This window comes from Nicotiana tomentosiformis, chromosome 12 (genome assembly GCF_000390325.3).
Source record: "Nicotiana tomentosiformis chromosome 12, ASM39032v3, whole genome shotgun sequence".
In the NCBI taxonomy this organism is placed as follows: Eukaryota; Viridiplantae; Streptophyta; class Magnoliopsida; order Solanales; family Solanaceae; genus Nicotiana; species Nicotiana tomentosiformis.
Window position 1 is genome coordinate 12,188,192 of NC_090823.1, and position 14,209 is coordinate 12,202,400.

Sequence of the window (14,209 nt, forward strand, 5' to 3'; positions counted from 1 at the left end):
AATAACATTGTGCAAGTAGGGTAAACTATTGAATTCCCTTAATATAAGTGACTTAAATTATTTTGTGTATGTATATATGTGTGTGTGTGTGTTATGAAATTCATTATGAATTGACTAGTTGTGCACTGGCTATCAATCTATAAGCGCTACATGCCGCAATCCTCCTTTTTTATTTGGGCATAGAATTAGCTATTTCGTTTTTTATCTAGACTTGAAGTCGATAATATGAGCAAGCTCATATAGGCAGAGTTGGCTTGATAGATGTGTCACAGCCCCAATTTTCCTCTGTAGGATGTCATGATGGCATCTAGTCTCTACGACTAGGTAAGCCTAACATGCATAGAGAAATAACAAAAATACTACTAAAACTTCAAATAAAACCTTCACACTATAATATTAAACTCAACAGTTCAATAGCCAACACTCTCCCCAAACCTGGTGGAACGGAGTCATAATCTCTACAAGAAAGTATTAATAGTCTCGATATTCAATATTGTTTGAAACAAGAAGTAACAAGTTGAATGTCTAAAACAGAAGAGGACTCCGAGGCATGCGGACGTCGAGCAGGTATACCTTAAAGTTCTCCAAAGACAGCTACTCAATCAACCTCTAGCGTCCGGCACGGGCAGACGTACCTGAATCTGCACAAAACGATGTGAAGAGGCGTAATATGAGTACACCACAACGGTAACCAGTAAATATCAAGCCTAACCTTTGTAGAGTAGTAACGAGGCCAGGTCAAGATACCTAGTAGGACCTAATAAACAGTGTGAAAACATAATAACGATAAATAATGGAAGGCGGAGAAATAACTGATACGAAAGAAGTTAATAACATAAACTAATACCAGAATTTGTAAGCATAGATAACATAATGGAAGCAATTAAAGGGAACCACCAAAGTCAAATACGGATCCAAACTGATAAGACAAGGAAGAATAAAAACAACAACGAGTATTTCACCAATAACTCTTTACAACATGAGATAAACAACAAGAATTATGGACGAGGTACCACCTTGTACACAACAAGAACCACAACCGAGGTACCACCCGTATACAACAAGAATCATCCGAGGTTAAATTTCAACTATTACTATACCACATCCAAATTGTAATTAAGGAGAGGAATGTGCTCAATCTTAGCATAGTTTCTGATGTGTTAATTACTGCTTTTCAAGGATTGAACCTTTTGAATCATCATCTTGTACGTAAATATGCAGATTAGGCATGTAGTGTCTCTCTTCAATATATTCCCTTTTTGGTTATTAATAATCTATGAGTAGGGATCAGGCCTAATCCTTCGCCACACTTGGTGGTCTGATCTTTTTAGAAAAGTAAAGGAAATAATATAATTTGTTTAATTGCTACTCTATAGTCTAGTCTAGTCATTAAACAGAAGATTTCAATCGATAGCTCTCAATAGCACTAAAATCTAGCCGTTCACATTTATTATTGTTTTAATATGAAATCGGCTAATAAATGAACATAATTTTTTTCTCTAACCCATATATTGAATTTTGGCTGAATTTCAGCCCATTTTGAGTATAGTAGTTTTTCCATATACGTGATGGTATTAGTAGGACCCGTGACAATACATACATAATATTTCATGTTAAAAAGAAAGGAAGATTTTTTTGAAACTTGTGACACTTCTAGTCTTAAAAAAGATATAACATTTGTATTATTACGAAATCTTATCTTATTATTAAAAATAAAATTAAAAGTTTAAATTAAATTATTTATAAATTAGAAAGTTATTTTTTTAATGGATTAAAAAAATATTGCCAAATAAACTATAAATAGTTCGACATTGATATACCATTCTACTCTTGTGCTCTCTATATCTCTCTACATTTCTCTGTCCCCCCCCCCCCCCCCCCCCCCCCCAAAAAAAAAAGTAGAAAGAAAAAACCGAGTTTGCCGTTTAGAATGATACTTGGACTGAGAAGCAAAATCATACCACTTCCTGATCATAAGTTGGGAAATATCAAATTAGGTTCAGTAACCAGTAAGACACATAATTTTTATTACTATACGTTACAAGAAGATAAGTATCATTCAATTCTTTTATAACTAATTTCAGTCTCTTTTTTGATAAAATTTCTGTGTCTCCTTGTTCGAAGAAGATGCAATTTGCCACAGACCATGTAGAGTAAGATGCAGCCACAGTACTGCTTCATCAATGGTATGCTATTTCTTTTTGCATACAAATTTAGCCAACTGGAGTAACTGAGACAGAATTTTAAAAAGTGGCCTAGAAAAGGCCATTTGTGTAAATGCCCTTAATAAAGCAATGGTGGTTGCAGGAAGAGGCAAAGGAGAGAATAAGGGAAACATTTGGAAAAATAGAGCTATCTCCTTCTTCCTATGACACAGCATGGGTAGCTATGGTCCCTTCAAGATATTCTATGAACCAACCATGTTTTCCTCAGTGCTTAGATTGGATTCTTGAAAATCAAAGAGAAGATGGATCTTGGGGCCTAAATCCTAGCCATCCATTGCTTGTAAAAGACTCCCTTTCTTCCACTCTAGCATCTTTGCTTGCCCTTCGCAAATGGAGAATTGGAGATAACCAAGTCCAAAGAGGTAAATGACACCGAGTTTAGAAGAACGATTTCTTTGAAATTTGTGGTCGTAAATATGCAATGATATTTTTTTGGTTATAAAACAAAAAATTTAAAGTTAAATTTTGTCCAAATATATAAAGGTGTCACTCATTTTAAAACTGACCTGAAGAAATTACATCATTTGAATTAATTTTTTCGGTGTAGTGTCAGAATATTAAAATTTTAATTGTTTACAAATCAATTATATATCTTAGTGTAGCTTAGCTCCAAAGGTTAAATAATATATGAATAAAAGATATATCTTGTAAGCTAATTGATCTCCCATTAGCAAGCGTTCAGGGTGGTCCTTTGTAACAGGTCACAGACCAACAGTAAGAAGTTTGATTGTCTGTATCTTGTTTGAAGCGGTTTTGATTTTATGTCTCCCATCTGTGTACTAATTAATTTATTTTTACTATATAAGGTAGGGGATAATGCCGAACCCCATCATCATGGGCCAGCATAGCGCAGGGTGAATGGCTTCAATTAAAAAAAATTAACCTTAGTAGAGAAAAATTAAAGAGAAAAACAGAATGTGTGTATATCACTTAACCATATGGTTAAATAATAATATAATATATGAATAAAAGATGCATGCATTCATTAGTTTGTGTAAACACTAAGCAGAATAAAATGTTTAGTTACCATCTTGCATGTTATAATTGTCAAGTATCTAGACGATGTGCAAAAACAAGTAATGCTATTGACATGGTTCAAGAAAGAGTGAGCAAAGGAGTTTGCATTTTGTAGTATTATTAATTACTTGAATAGTTCCTTCATTTTTCTTTTAGGCCTTGGCTTTATTGAAACGCATGGTTGGGCAGTCGATAACAAGGATCAGATTTCACCTTTAGGATTTGAAATTATATTTCCCTGCATGATCAACTATGCAGAGAAACTTAATTTGGATCTACCTTTGGATCCTAACCTTGTAAATATGATGCTCTGCGAACGTGAATTAACAATTGAAAGGTATGCTTCTTTATTAAATGGTCATTTTACATATTATGGAAATTATTAGTTTTGCAGCCTTGCGCAAAAACTCCTAATGTATAAAACAATTATAGGGGAAGTTCAACAATATTAGTCGTCTGAAGCTAAATCTTAATAAAAGGCCTAAGCGTAATCTCATTCGATTCATATATTAATAAGAAAAAGGACATATTTTTTATATCTATAGATCAATAATCAAACATGACAAAGAGAAATATCAAAAAAACTTTGTTGAAATTGGAAAGATAAATGACTAGAAATAGGAAAAATGAATGGATATATGCATGAAAGGAAATATCATAGAGGGTAGGAGAGGTAAATGTACTACTAGTAGTTAATACTTAATAATCTTTTGGAAGAAGTTTACACATCTACTCATCCGTCCAAACAGTAAAAAGCTAACATAAATTTTGAAACAACTTATAAGTGATAGTTATTTCCTTTGTTTCAATTTATGCGGCAACATTTTGTTTTTGGTCCATTTTATAAAAAATAGTGACTTTCTAAATTTGAGAAGATTAAACTTCTCATTTTTATTCTTAATGAGAAATTTTTATATATATCCTCACAAATGTCTATGATTTTTTTATCATAAATTTCAAAAGTATCCTTTATTTCAAACTCCATAGTAATTCAAATTTTACCACATAAAGTCTCCCATGGTGGTATATAATAACTGTAATTTTTTGCCTGTAATTATTGAGAACAAAAGTACTAACTTCATTTGTCTTGCCTTTAATCGATCACACGAACAATTATACGACGGTGTTTGACTAGGTACTGAACTTAAGGAAGATTGAATGACTTTTGCCACATGTCTAAAGTGCGCTAGACTTACACATGACATAGCATTTATTTGATTATAAAAGTATCTCATTAAGGATAAATTAAAAGTTTACAAAAAGTTATCAAATAAAGAATGGGATTCTTCTTTTGTGAAAAGACATTAAAAAAAATATGTCATATAAAATGGAACAAAGGAATATAGAATTTGCCCTCTCCACGAATTTGTATGCAGATTTGTAAATTGACTTATAAAACTCCTAACTTTATGGAGTAAGTCTCTTGGGAAAATGTCATTCTGAAGAATGATAAAGCAAAAAAAAATAGTTTAAAATTTGTAGAGTGCAAAACTTCATTTTTAATTTAAACATGACTGCAACACTCACCCCTTCCAAAAATAGAAAGAGGTCATTCTTTTTTTGTACAGACTAAAAAGAAAATAGGTTCACATAAATTGAAACGAAAGGAGTACTAGATTTTGATACTCTAGCTTCAACTTAATTACACCATACTAATGATATCTTACATCTGTAAACTAATCAATTTGTTGGGCCATTTTTTAACCAATAGAGCCTTAAAGAATGAATTCGAGGGGAATATGGCAAATGTAGAATATTTTGCTGAAGGGCTCGGTGAATTATGTCATTGGAAAGAGATGATGCTTCGTCAGAGACACAACGGGTCGCTCTTTGATTCACCAGCCACTACTGCAGCTGCCTTGATTTACCATCAGTACGATGAGAAATGCTTTGGGTACTTGAACTCAATCTTGAAACTGCACGATAATTGGGGTATGCACTACTAAGATCATCTCAATACTTCCCCATTATCTGCCTAAAGGAAAATACTTTTCATATCTCTTCTTAGAATTCGTTGGAATTAAGTTTTAATTATGTTAGTATGTTTACTATATGTTCGATATGTTTGATAGGAGACTAATAGTTTTAGGGTACTAGAAAATATAAAGTACTTCTACTGATAAGAAATTTATGTTAGTATGATAATTTAGCGCTTGTGACGCATGGTGACATCCTTACCGCTTCTCCCCACAAGTACAAATGTACATCTACGAACAACTCACATATTGACTCAAATCATGCTTTAGAGAAAATCACAAGAAGAGTAAGTCTAATAAACTTACCTCTCAAGTCCAAACTCTGACATAGTACTACGATGAACCAATTTATTTAAAAAGCTCGGACGTCATCAACAAAGGGATATCTACATATATGTGGAAAATGGCAGAATTCTGACCGCCAAAACAGTCGGAATTCACGAATTTCCTACTACTTTCCGACCAAAATTGGTCGGTCGAAAAACAGTTGGTCGGAAAATAATTTCCGATCAAATCCGTTAGTGATTTCCGACCAAAGTAGTCGGAACGTTCGAAAGGTTAGACGACCAAATATTTTCAAATTTCCGACCAAAGTGGTCGGAATTTACCGACCGAATCAGTCGTAATAATATAAATAAAATAATTATTTATTTAAAATTAAATAATATAAATATATAATTTCCGACCGAATCGGTCGGAAATTAATATTTAAAAAATATAATTTCCGACCGAATCGGTCGGAAATTAATATTTAAAAAATATATTTTATTTAATTTCCGACGAAATCCGTCGAAAACTTTTTAATTTTTTTTTAAAATTTCCGACCGCATCGGTCGAAAATCTGGGAATTTTTGGCAAAATGTGGGCAGCTGTCCGACTGTTTCCGTCGGAAATCAGTCGGAATTTTCTGTAAAACTGAGCAGCATTCTGCCCAATTTGGAGCTACACCACGTGTCAAACTATTACAATATAATAACGCCAACAACCAATCAACCATTAACACAATCTAAACCAACAATACCAATCATTAACATAATCTAAACTAACAATACCAACTATTAAAATAATCTAAACCAACCATTAACACAACCTAAACTAACAATACCAACCATTAAACCTAACAATTTTGGACATAAAAATATCCAAATAGTAGCCCACATTCAAGTTTAAAAATAAAACATAAAGTTGTCTCTCACAATCAAGTTTACCAATCAACCAAAATACCACACCTAAACTACTACACATCAGATTCAGTTTGTTCATCCTCATCATCAGATAGATCATGCCCATGTTTTCTCATGAATTTCTGGCAGTGGAGGGTCGTCGACGGAGCTGCAGCGAGGCGGCATCGCCGGTGAGTGGCATTGGTGATGGCAGCGGCGGGTTGGGTGGGGGGGAGAGGGGAGGTTTGAGTGTGAGAGAGAGAAGAGAGAAGGAAGAAAACAGGGAAAGAAAAAAGAAAGGGGTCAGGGGGGTTTTAAAAGAAAATAGGTCAAATAGTCGAACCTCGTTTTAATAAAAAATTCCGACCGAATTAGTCGATAACAGTTATGCGGTATTTTTCGCCAAAATTTACGACGGATATAGACGGAATATCAGCCGTAATTATTATTAAAAATTGAAAAATATATTTTTATGCAATTTCCGACCGATTTCGTCAGAAATTTGCGACTACTTTTTCCGGTCGGAATATTTCGGTCGGAAATTGGCCGTTTTTTAGTAGTGATATATGAGTTCATATATCAATAACGCTTCATAACAATACCAACTAAGTAAGTAGCACTTAGGTCCAACTTCACATGACTTTCACAAAAATTCTTATTTCACCATTTGATATCAATCCTTGAATTTTAACTCCAATTCATCTATTAAATGTGTTATGGAATCTAGCCATTTCATTAGAAGTTCAAAACGATATCGTTCAAATAAGTCCAACACTATTCATCTTCCCTATTAATAAACTTTCAGTGTCAAAGCTATGATAGGAGGGTTCATCTATTCCACCCTTCTAACTACTTTTTCAGCTCATAAATAATATTAAAACACTCACTTATACTTCATAAATAAGGTTCATGTAGTAAAAATTATCTTTGTAAGAAAATCCTAGAAAATCTCTCTTTTGGTGTTTTTGGTTGATTTAATAAAATTTAGCAAACTAAAGGAAGTTTCAATGTTAATACTAGAATTAATTAACTTTAATGAGCACAAAACATCGATAAAAACTTGCCTTGTATGACCCAAATGAACCCTTGGTCAAAATCCTCTCGATCCTAAATCATCTAACTAATAATGAGTTGTACACCTGAGTATTTAAAGACACTGTAAACTAACTTCTAACCAATAACTAACTAACAGCTAATTACAAAGATCAATAACTAACACTAATTTATGAACCTTCTAGAAGTGTACTCCTTTAAATAATACACTGTACAACCTGTCTAAGCTACATATTTCAGCATTACTAATATAATCTTTTTCGTTATTCTTATAGTCCCCACTATTTGCCCTACAAAGATACATTCAAATCTCTTCTTAGTTGATGCCCTTCAAAATCTTGGAGTAGATCGGTATTTTAAAACAGAAGTCAAAAGAGTACTAGATGAAATATACAGGTAATTTGAAATGATCTTCATGGTTTATACAATTTATCTTTTTAAAACTTTTATTAATATTAATGCTGAATTATGAATAGGCTTTGGCTAGAAAAGAATGAAGAAATTTTTTCAGACGTTGCTCATTGTGCCATGGCGTTTCGACTTTTACGGATGAATAACTATGAAGTTTCCTCAGGTTTGTAACTAAAAACTCAGAAAATTAAATTTTTACCTATGCACCAATAATATAAGGGGTGTCTTGTCGTAATTGGTAAAGTTGTTTGTCGTAATTGGTAAAGTTGTTGGTCACAAGTTCAGGCCGTGCAAATAGCCTCTTGCAAAAATGCAGGGTAAGGCTGCTTAGAATATACCCTTATGGTTCGACCCTTCCCCGGACCTCGCGCATAGCGGGAGCTTAATGCACCGGGCTGTCCTTTTACTTATGCACCAATAAATTGTTACTTTCTTTCTGCAGAAGAACTTGAAGGATTTGTCGACCAAGAACATTTCTTTACAACATCAAGTGGGAAACTTATGAATCACGTTGCAATTCTCGAACTTCACCGAGCTTCACAGGTGGCTATTCATGAAAGGAAAGATCACATTTTAGATAAAATAAGTACTTGGACAAGGAATTTTATGGAGCAAAAACTCTTGGACAAGCACATCCCTGATAGGTCAAAGAAGGAGGTATCACCTGTATATAAATTAGGCCATTCAAAAAACATTCTTTGTAATTTTCAATTTTATGATATTCCATTACTAGCGAGTCAATTAAATATCAGATGGAATTTGCTATGAGGAAATTTTATGGCACATTTGATCGAGTGGAAACTAGACGTTACATCGAGTCATACAAAATGGACAGTTTTAAGATCTTAAAAGCGGCTTACAGGTATAATTCTGACACTATTACTATAAGATTTTAGATAATATGTACCGTCAGCGGGTTACATTTGCCAATTATTGCAGGTAATCTATATTGTTTTCAAGATTATAAATCTCACATTTTAAGGAGGCTTACCTGTAAATATTATTTGAGTGACGGTTAAAAAAACTTTACATTAATGATGTATGTAACGTAAACTCTTACTAAAAGTAGTATATATGTTTTGTTTATTCTTATTATTCTCTTCTGCATTTAAACGTGTGGACAGGGGCAGATTTATAGGAGAGATTATGGGGCACGCAAACCCATGATCTCCTCAAAATTAGATATTTTATGTACATATTTTTTAAAATTGGTATAATATTAACTATTGGCATCCATGCTTCTATTTAATATATTTTTTCCTCTTTTTATTTTAGTAATACATTCATGTACTGAAAATCCTAGATCCACATCTGTATATGGGCGGATCAGAGTTACGGTTGTAGCAATGCCCACCGCCTTCAACTTAAACAACATATGTCAGTGAACATTGGTATGCTAACGCTTAATATGGGTAGCAAGAAAAAATACAAGCTACTTTAAATAAAATGTAATGGTACATTTTCTATCGAAGTTGGAAGTCCTTAAAAATTGGTCATATTATTATGTGGGGTCTCTCTCTTTCTCTCTTTTAGGTCTTCCGGTATTAACAACATAGACTTGCTAAAGTTCTCAGAACACGATTTTAACTTGTGCCAAACCCGACACAAAGAAGAACTTCAACAGATGAAAAGGTATCTACACTGGTTAGCTTGACTAGACCTTGTCATTCTTAAACAACTTCATTTTGTTGATAATTATATATATATATATATATGAATGTAGGTGGTTCACAGATTGCAAACTCGAACAAGTAGGATTATCACAACAGTACTTATACACTAGTTACTTCATAATTGCTGCCATACTCTTTGAACCTGAATATGCTGATGCTCGTCTAGCATATGCAAAGTACGCCATAATAATAACAGCGGTGGATGATTTCTTCGATTGTTTTATTTGCAAAGAAGAACTGCAAAACATCATCGAATTAGTAGAGAGGTATTGTTATCTCTTTTCTTATAATATATCAACAAAATCCTTTGACCTATGTTGTTCAACTCACATTTTTTAGAGGCACTTGAGTTTATGATAAAGAATGTTACACTTGTCCCTCATCAATTTTGTACGGGCTTTCAAAAGGGTTCAAATGATCCTAGGCTACTTCATTCATAGCTTTATGGTTTTGGATTTATACTAATATTCTTTCACATGGTATCAGAGCCAAAACTTTCTTTTTTTCATTCAGACCATTAAGCCACTAACATTGCTATGGCCTAACTTATCAATTATCATGTTGAGCCTAATCTACTTAACTCTTGAAGATCACAATTTGTTGAGACTCTTCTCTTTCTACGTTAAAAATAATAACCAAAACAGAAACAAACCGTAGAACCGGGCTGTGTTGCAAGAGAGTATTAGAGAATGTTACACTTGTCCCTTAGATACTCCACCCGATTACCTTGAAATTTTGGATTAGATACTCATACTCTTTCACATATTATGTTAACACTTTCACTATAGATGGGAGGGATACTCAACCGTCGGATTCCGTTCAGAGAGGGTTAGAATTTTCTTTTTGGCACTTTACAAAATGGTAGAGGAAATTGCGGCAAAGGCGGAAACTAAGCAAGGTCGATGTGTCAAAGATCACCTTATTAACTTGGTATGAAGAAGTACATTAATTATTATATATTCTCTAAATCAATTTTTTTTTCATGCTTATATTTCTTTCTTTTCGATTGACTAGAAATATATCTTGTTATAGTGGATTGATATGTTGAAGTGTATGCTGGTGGAATTGGACCTTTGGAAAATTAAATCAACTACCCCAAGCATAGAGGAGTACTTGTCTGTTGCATGTGTAACTATTGGTGTTCCATGTTTTGTTCTCACATCACTATATCTTCTTGGACCAAAACTGTCCAAGGATGTCATAGAAAGTTCTGAGGTCAGTGCCTTATGCAATTGTACAGCTGCTGTGGCCCGATTGATTAATGATATACACAGTTACAAGGTAATATTATTTTCTTCGTTAGAAGAATATTTTATCAAATGTTGGCTATTGATTTTTGACAATCTTTTTTCAATATATTGAACTGAGATAAAATTTTACATAAAATATTCTTTTTTCGAAACACTAACTTCTTCAAATCAAATTTTATTCCAAAAATTACTAAAATTTACATTTGAAAGTGAGAAGTGACACAAAAACAAAGCCTTGTCCGGCTAGATTGATATTTGATAAATTAATATAATATAATGTGCTGCTGGTTCATTTTCTTCTTATTAAGCTCGTCTCACTAAGTTTTCGCGCTAGAAGGATCAGACCACGTTGAATTTATTTTGTACGCTTTTTTTTCAAGTAGACATACAAGTGTATAATTATAACATTAATCCTTATTATTTCGTGTGTTCTTGCAGAGAGAACAAGCAGAAAGTTCAACAAATATGGTATCAATATTAATAACACAAAGTCAGGGAACTATCTCTGAAGAAGAGGCTATAAGACAGATAAAGGAAATGATGGAAAGTAAGAGAAGAGAGTTGCTAGGGATGGTTCTACAAAATAAAGAAAGCCAATTGCCACAAGTGTGCAAGGATCTTTTTTGGACGACAATCAACGCAGCTTATTCTATACATACACATGGCGATGGGTATCGCTTCCCAGAGGAATTCAAGAACCATATCAACGATGTAATTTACAAACCACTCAATCAATATTCCCCATAATATGCCTTAAATCTTTTACAATATGTTACTAATCTTTGGAACTTGGTTGTGATATTATTAGATGCATGGACGAATTGTACTTCTTTTATGTTGTGCACAATAATGTACAACTGTTACTATGGGAAAAACTTACTTACACTGCTATTTTAACTAAAGCGCATTTACCATTATTAGTGTTTACCATAAAAACGGATAATAATTAAATTTATATGTGGTTTTAAGGATATGTGGATTAATTCAATACAAATAATAAATAATGTTAGATTAAACAGATAAATGATGTAATAAATTGTCAAACCAATTAAGGGAGTGATCTCAGACTCAGTAACAGTTTAATGTAATGCCTGCCTTCGATCCCGGGCTCACAACAATGAAGAACTGATGAACAAAAGTAAGAACTTTTGAATAAAAGAGAAAATAAGAATATATTGCCTTGATATGCGTGTTACAATGTGTCTAATGAATAGTCAAACGACCATTTAGATAGTAGGGGAGTTTTACCCTAAGTACAATTTCATAAAATGTAAAATTCTACCATTTGCTAATCACATATTTTCTGCCGATACGTGCCGAGATTCACGCTGTGACATCCGGCTGGGCGCGGATATCACAACCCTTCTCTAGTCGTGCTCGATTATCTCGTGATGTTCTCCGAAGTTTTGGGATTCGAATCGGACCTGGGGGATGTGGCCCCGATTCTTCCGAGGGCAGGTGTTTTGCCCAGAACCTGACTCGAGGAGCTCCTTGCCCCGATTCCGGTTTCTTACGATCATATCTCTGCTCCGTTTACTCCATCGAGAACCGAAGTATCAAACGGGCTCGGTTTCACCCGTATACAGATAGTCCCCTCGTTTCTCAGAGAGTAAATTTACTGAAACGACGAGAAATAACATATGCACTTCGATCCATTCTTCAATACGCCGTGACAGAAACAACCAAGAATCCAAAACGTCCCGTCAGTCGTGACGTCATGATTTCAAACATGCATCAATCATCGGCGGGTCATCCCTGAATACGAAACGGCGTGAAACCTCTATAAATACTTTCCTCCTTTGTTCATTTTTTACTTTTTTGCGAAGCTTCTACCTTCGAGTTTTCAGGATATCACTACCCTTGTTCACATTCTAACATTTTATCTCCGTTCTTCAAGACTTTCATAGTAAGTTGCAAGTTTTTACCTAATTTTTACCCAAATTAGCGCACCTCACTTTTCATCTTCCAATTTATCTTCATATTTTTCAAGCTTCTTCCAGATAGCAATGGCTAAAACTTTCAAATCTTTTCCCCAACAAGTCGCTTCTTCTTCTTCGCAATTAACTGCTAAAATCGAGGAGATCACTCCCGATGTGGTCGTCCTCGAGAGATCTGCTCCTGGCGCAACTACCGATGAACCGGCTGCCGAGCCTCCTTTGAAAATGTTCGTTTCCGGGGGTTGTTCGATTGTCGATGACTTTAAGGTTGAGAAGCCCTCGTCGGTGCAGGGCCGGGGTGAAAGTGTATCAAGATATATATGCTCCATTACCGAAGACATCCTCCCCGTGGTCCGAGAGGACTGCAACTGGGTGGGTAAGAACGTAGTAGTCCCCGGGCCTACAGATGCCATCACTACCCACGTGGAGGGGTATCTATGTATTTACATTTGTCCCTTCACATTGAGCCCGGTAGACCCGGTTATCTTGGATTTCTACAAGAGGTACGAAGTATGCCTCGGACAAATCCATCTGTCGCGGTGGAGAATCGTGATCCTCCTTCGGTTTTTCGTGAACAAGACCGAATTTAGTCGAGCCCTCAAACCATGTCGAACAACGTCGAAATTATGAATTGCGTCTCGAATCGAATTATGAGTTTTCAAATCTTCCAACTTCTATAATTTGCGCTGAAACGTATCAAATCAATCCGGAATGACTTCAAATTTTGCATACAAATTAGAAATGACATAATGGAACTGTTCCAACTTCCAAAATCGAAATCTGAACCCGTTATCGACAAAATCAACCTTCGGTCAAACTTATAAATATTTTAAAACTTCAATTTTTCCAATTTCGCCAAAAATGGGCTGAATTGACCTACGGACTTCCAAATCCAAATCTGGACATATGCCTAAGTATGAAATCACCATATGAAACTATTGGAATCATCAAAACTTCATTTCGGAGTCGTTTGCTCAAAAGTCAAACTCCGGTCAACTCTTTTCATTTAAGTTTCAAAAATAAGAATTGTTCTTTCGATTTAATTCCGAACCTTCCGAAAACCAAACTCGACCTTGTACGTACCATTTTCAATCCAATCTTTACCCATTTGAACTCAACAATCTTCCCATAACCTTATTGGTACAAGCATGTATGACTAATACTCTCACACGCAAGAATCGACACTCACAATCACCCATCTTTACCCAAACTCGAAATTGAAGAATAGGGGTTAGAAGCTTACCTCTTGGGTGAAGATCTTGTGATAATTCCTTATTGGATTTCAAAGCTTGAACAAGATTTTTGATGAACAAAGCACTTGAGCTTCTTTCTCTCTCTAAAACACTCTCACTTCTCTCTAAAATCATCAGATAATTGCCCCAAAATAAGCCACAAAGCCTATTTATCAAAATAGGGTCGGGTTATGAAAATAGGAAAATTAACCCTCCGAAATCGGGTCTGCGGTCGCATGACCGCAGAATGGGTATGCGGGTCGCACAATACA

General features: G+C 34.6%; 1 protein-coding gene across 6 annotated transcripts; it reads left to right on the plus strand.

Annotated features, from left to right (window-relative positions):
* The first annotated feature begins 1,831 nt into the window (after nt 1–1,831).
* On the plus strand, nt 1,832–11,670 carry LOC117277181 (cis-abienol synthase, chloroplastic). 6 transcript variants are annotated; one of them, XM_070192232.1, is made up of 14 exons: nt 1,832–2,009; nt 2,128–2,186; nt 2,308–2,587; nt 3,399–3,579; nt 4,954–5,174; nt 7,710–7,830; nt 7,911–8,008; nt 8,288–8,502; nt 8,598–8,707; nt 9,379–9,477; nt 9,569–9,784; nt 10,307–10,448; nt 10,551–10,799; nt 11,207–11,670. In XM_070192232.1, the coding sequence occupies exons 1-14, from the start codon at nt 1,931–1,933 to the stop codon at nt 11,513–11,515; spliced, it is 2,379 nt and encodes a 792-aa protein (XP_070048333.1). In that variant the 5' UTR covers nt 1,832–1,930; the 3' UTR covers nt 11,516–11,670. The 6 variants fall into 6 exon arrangements, with proteins under 6 accessions (XP_070048333.1, XP_070048332.1, XP_070048335.1 ...); XM_070192231.1 differs by having other exon boundaries at nt 1,836–2,009; nt 2,125–2,186; XM_070192234.1 differs by lacking the exon at nt 9,569–9,784 and having other exon boundaries at nt 1,836–2,009; nt 2,125–2,186.
* The last annotated feature ends 2,539 nt before the right edge of the window (nt 11,671–14,209 follow it).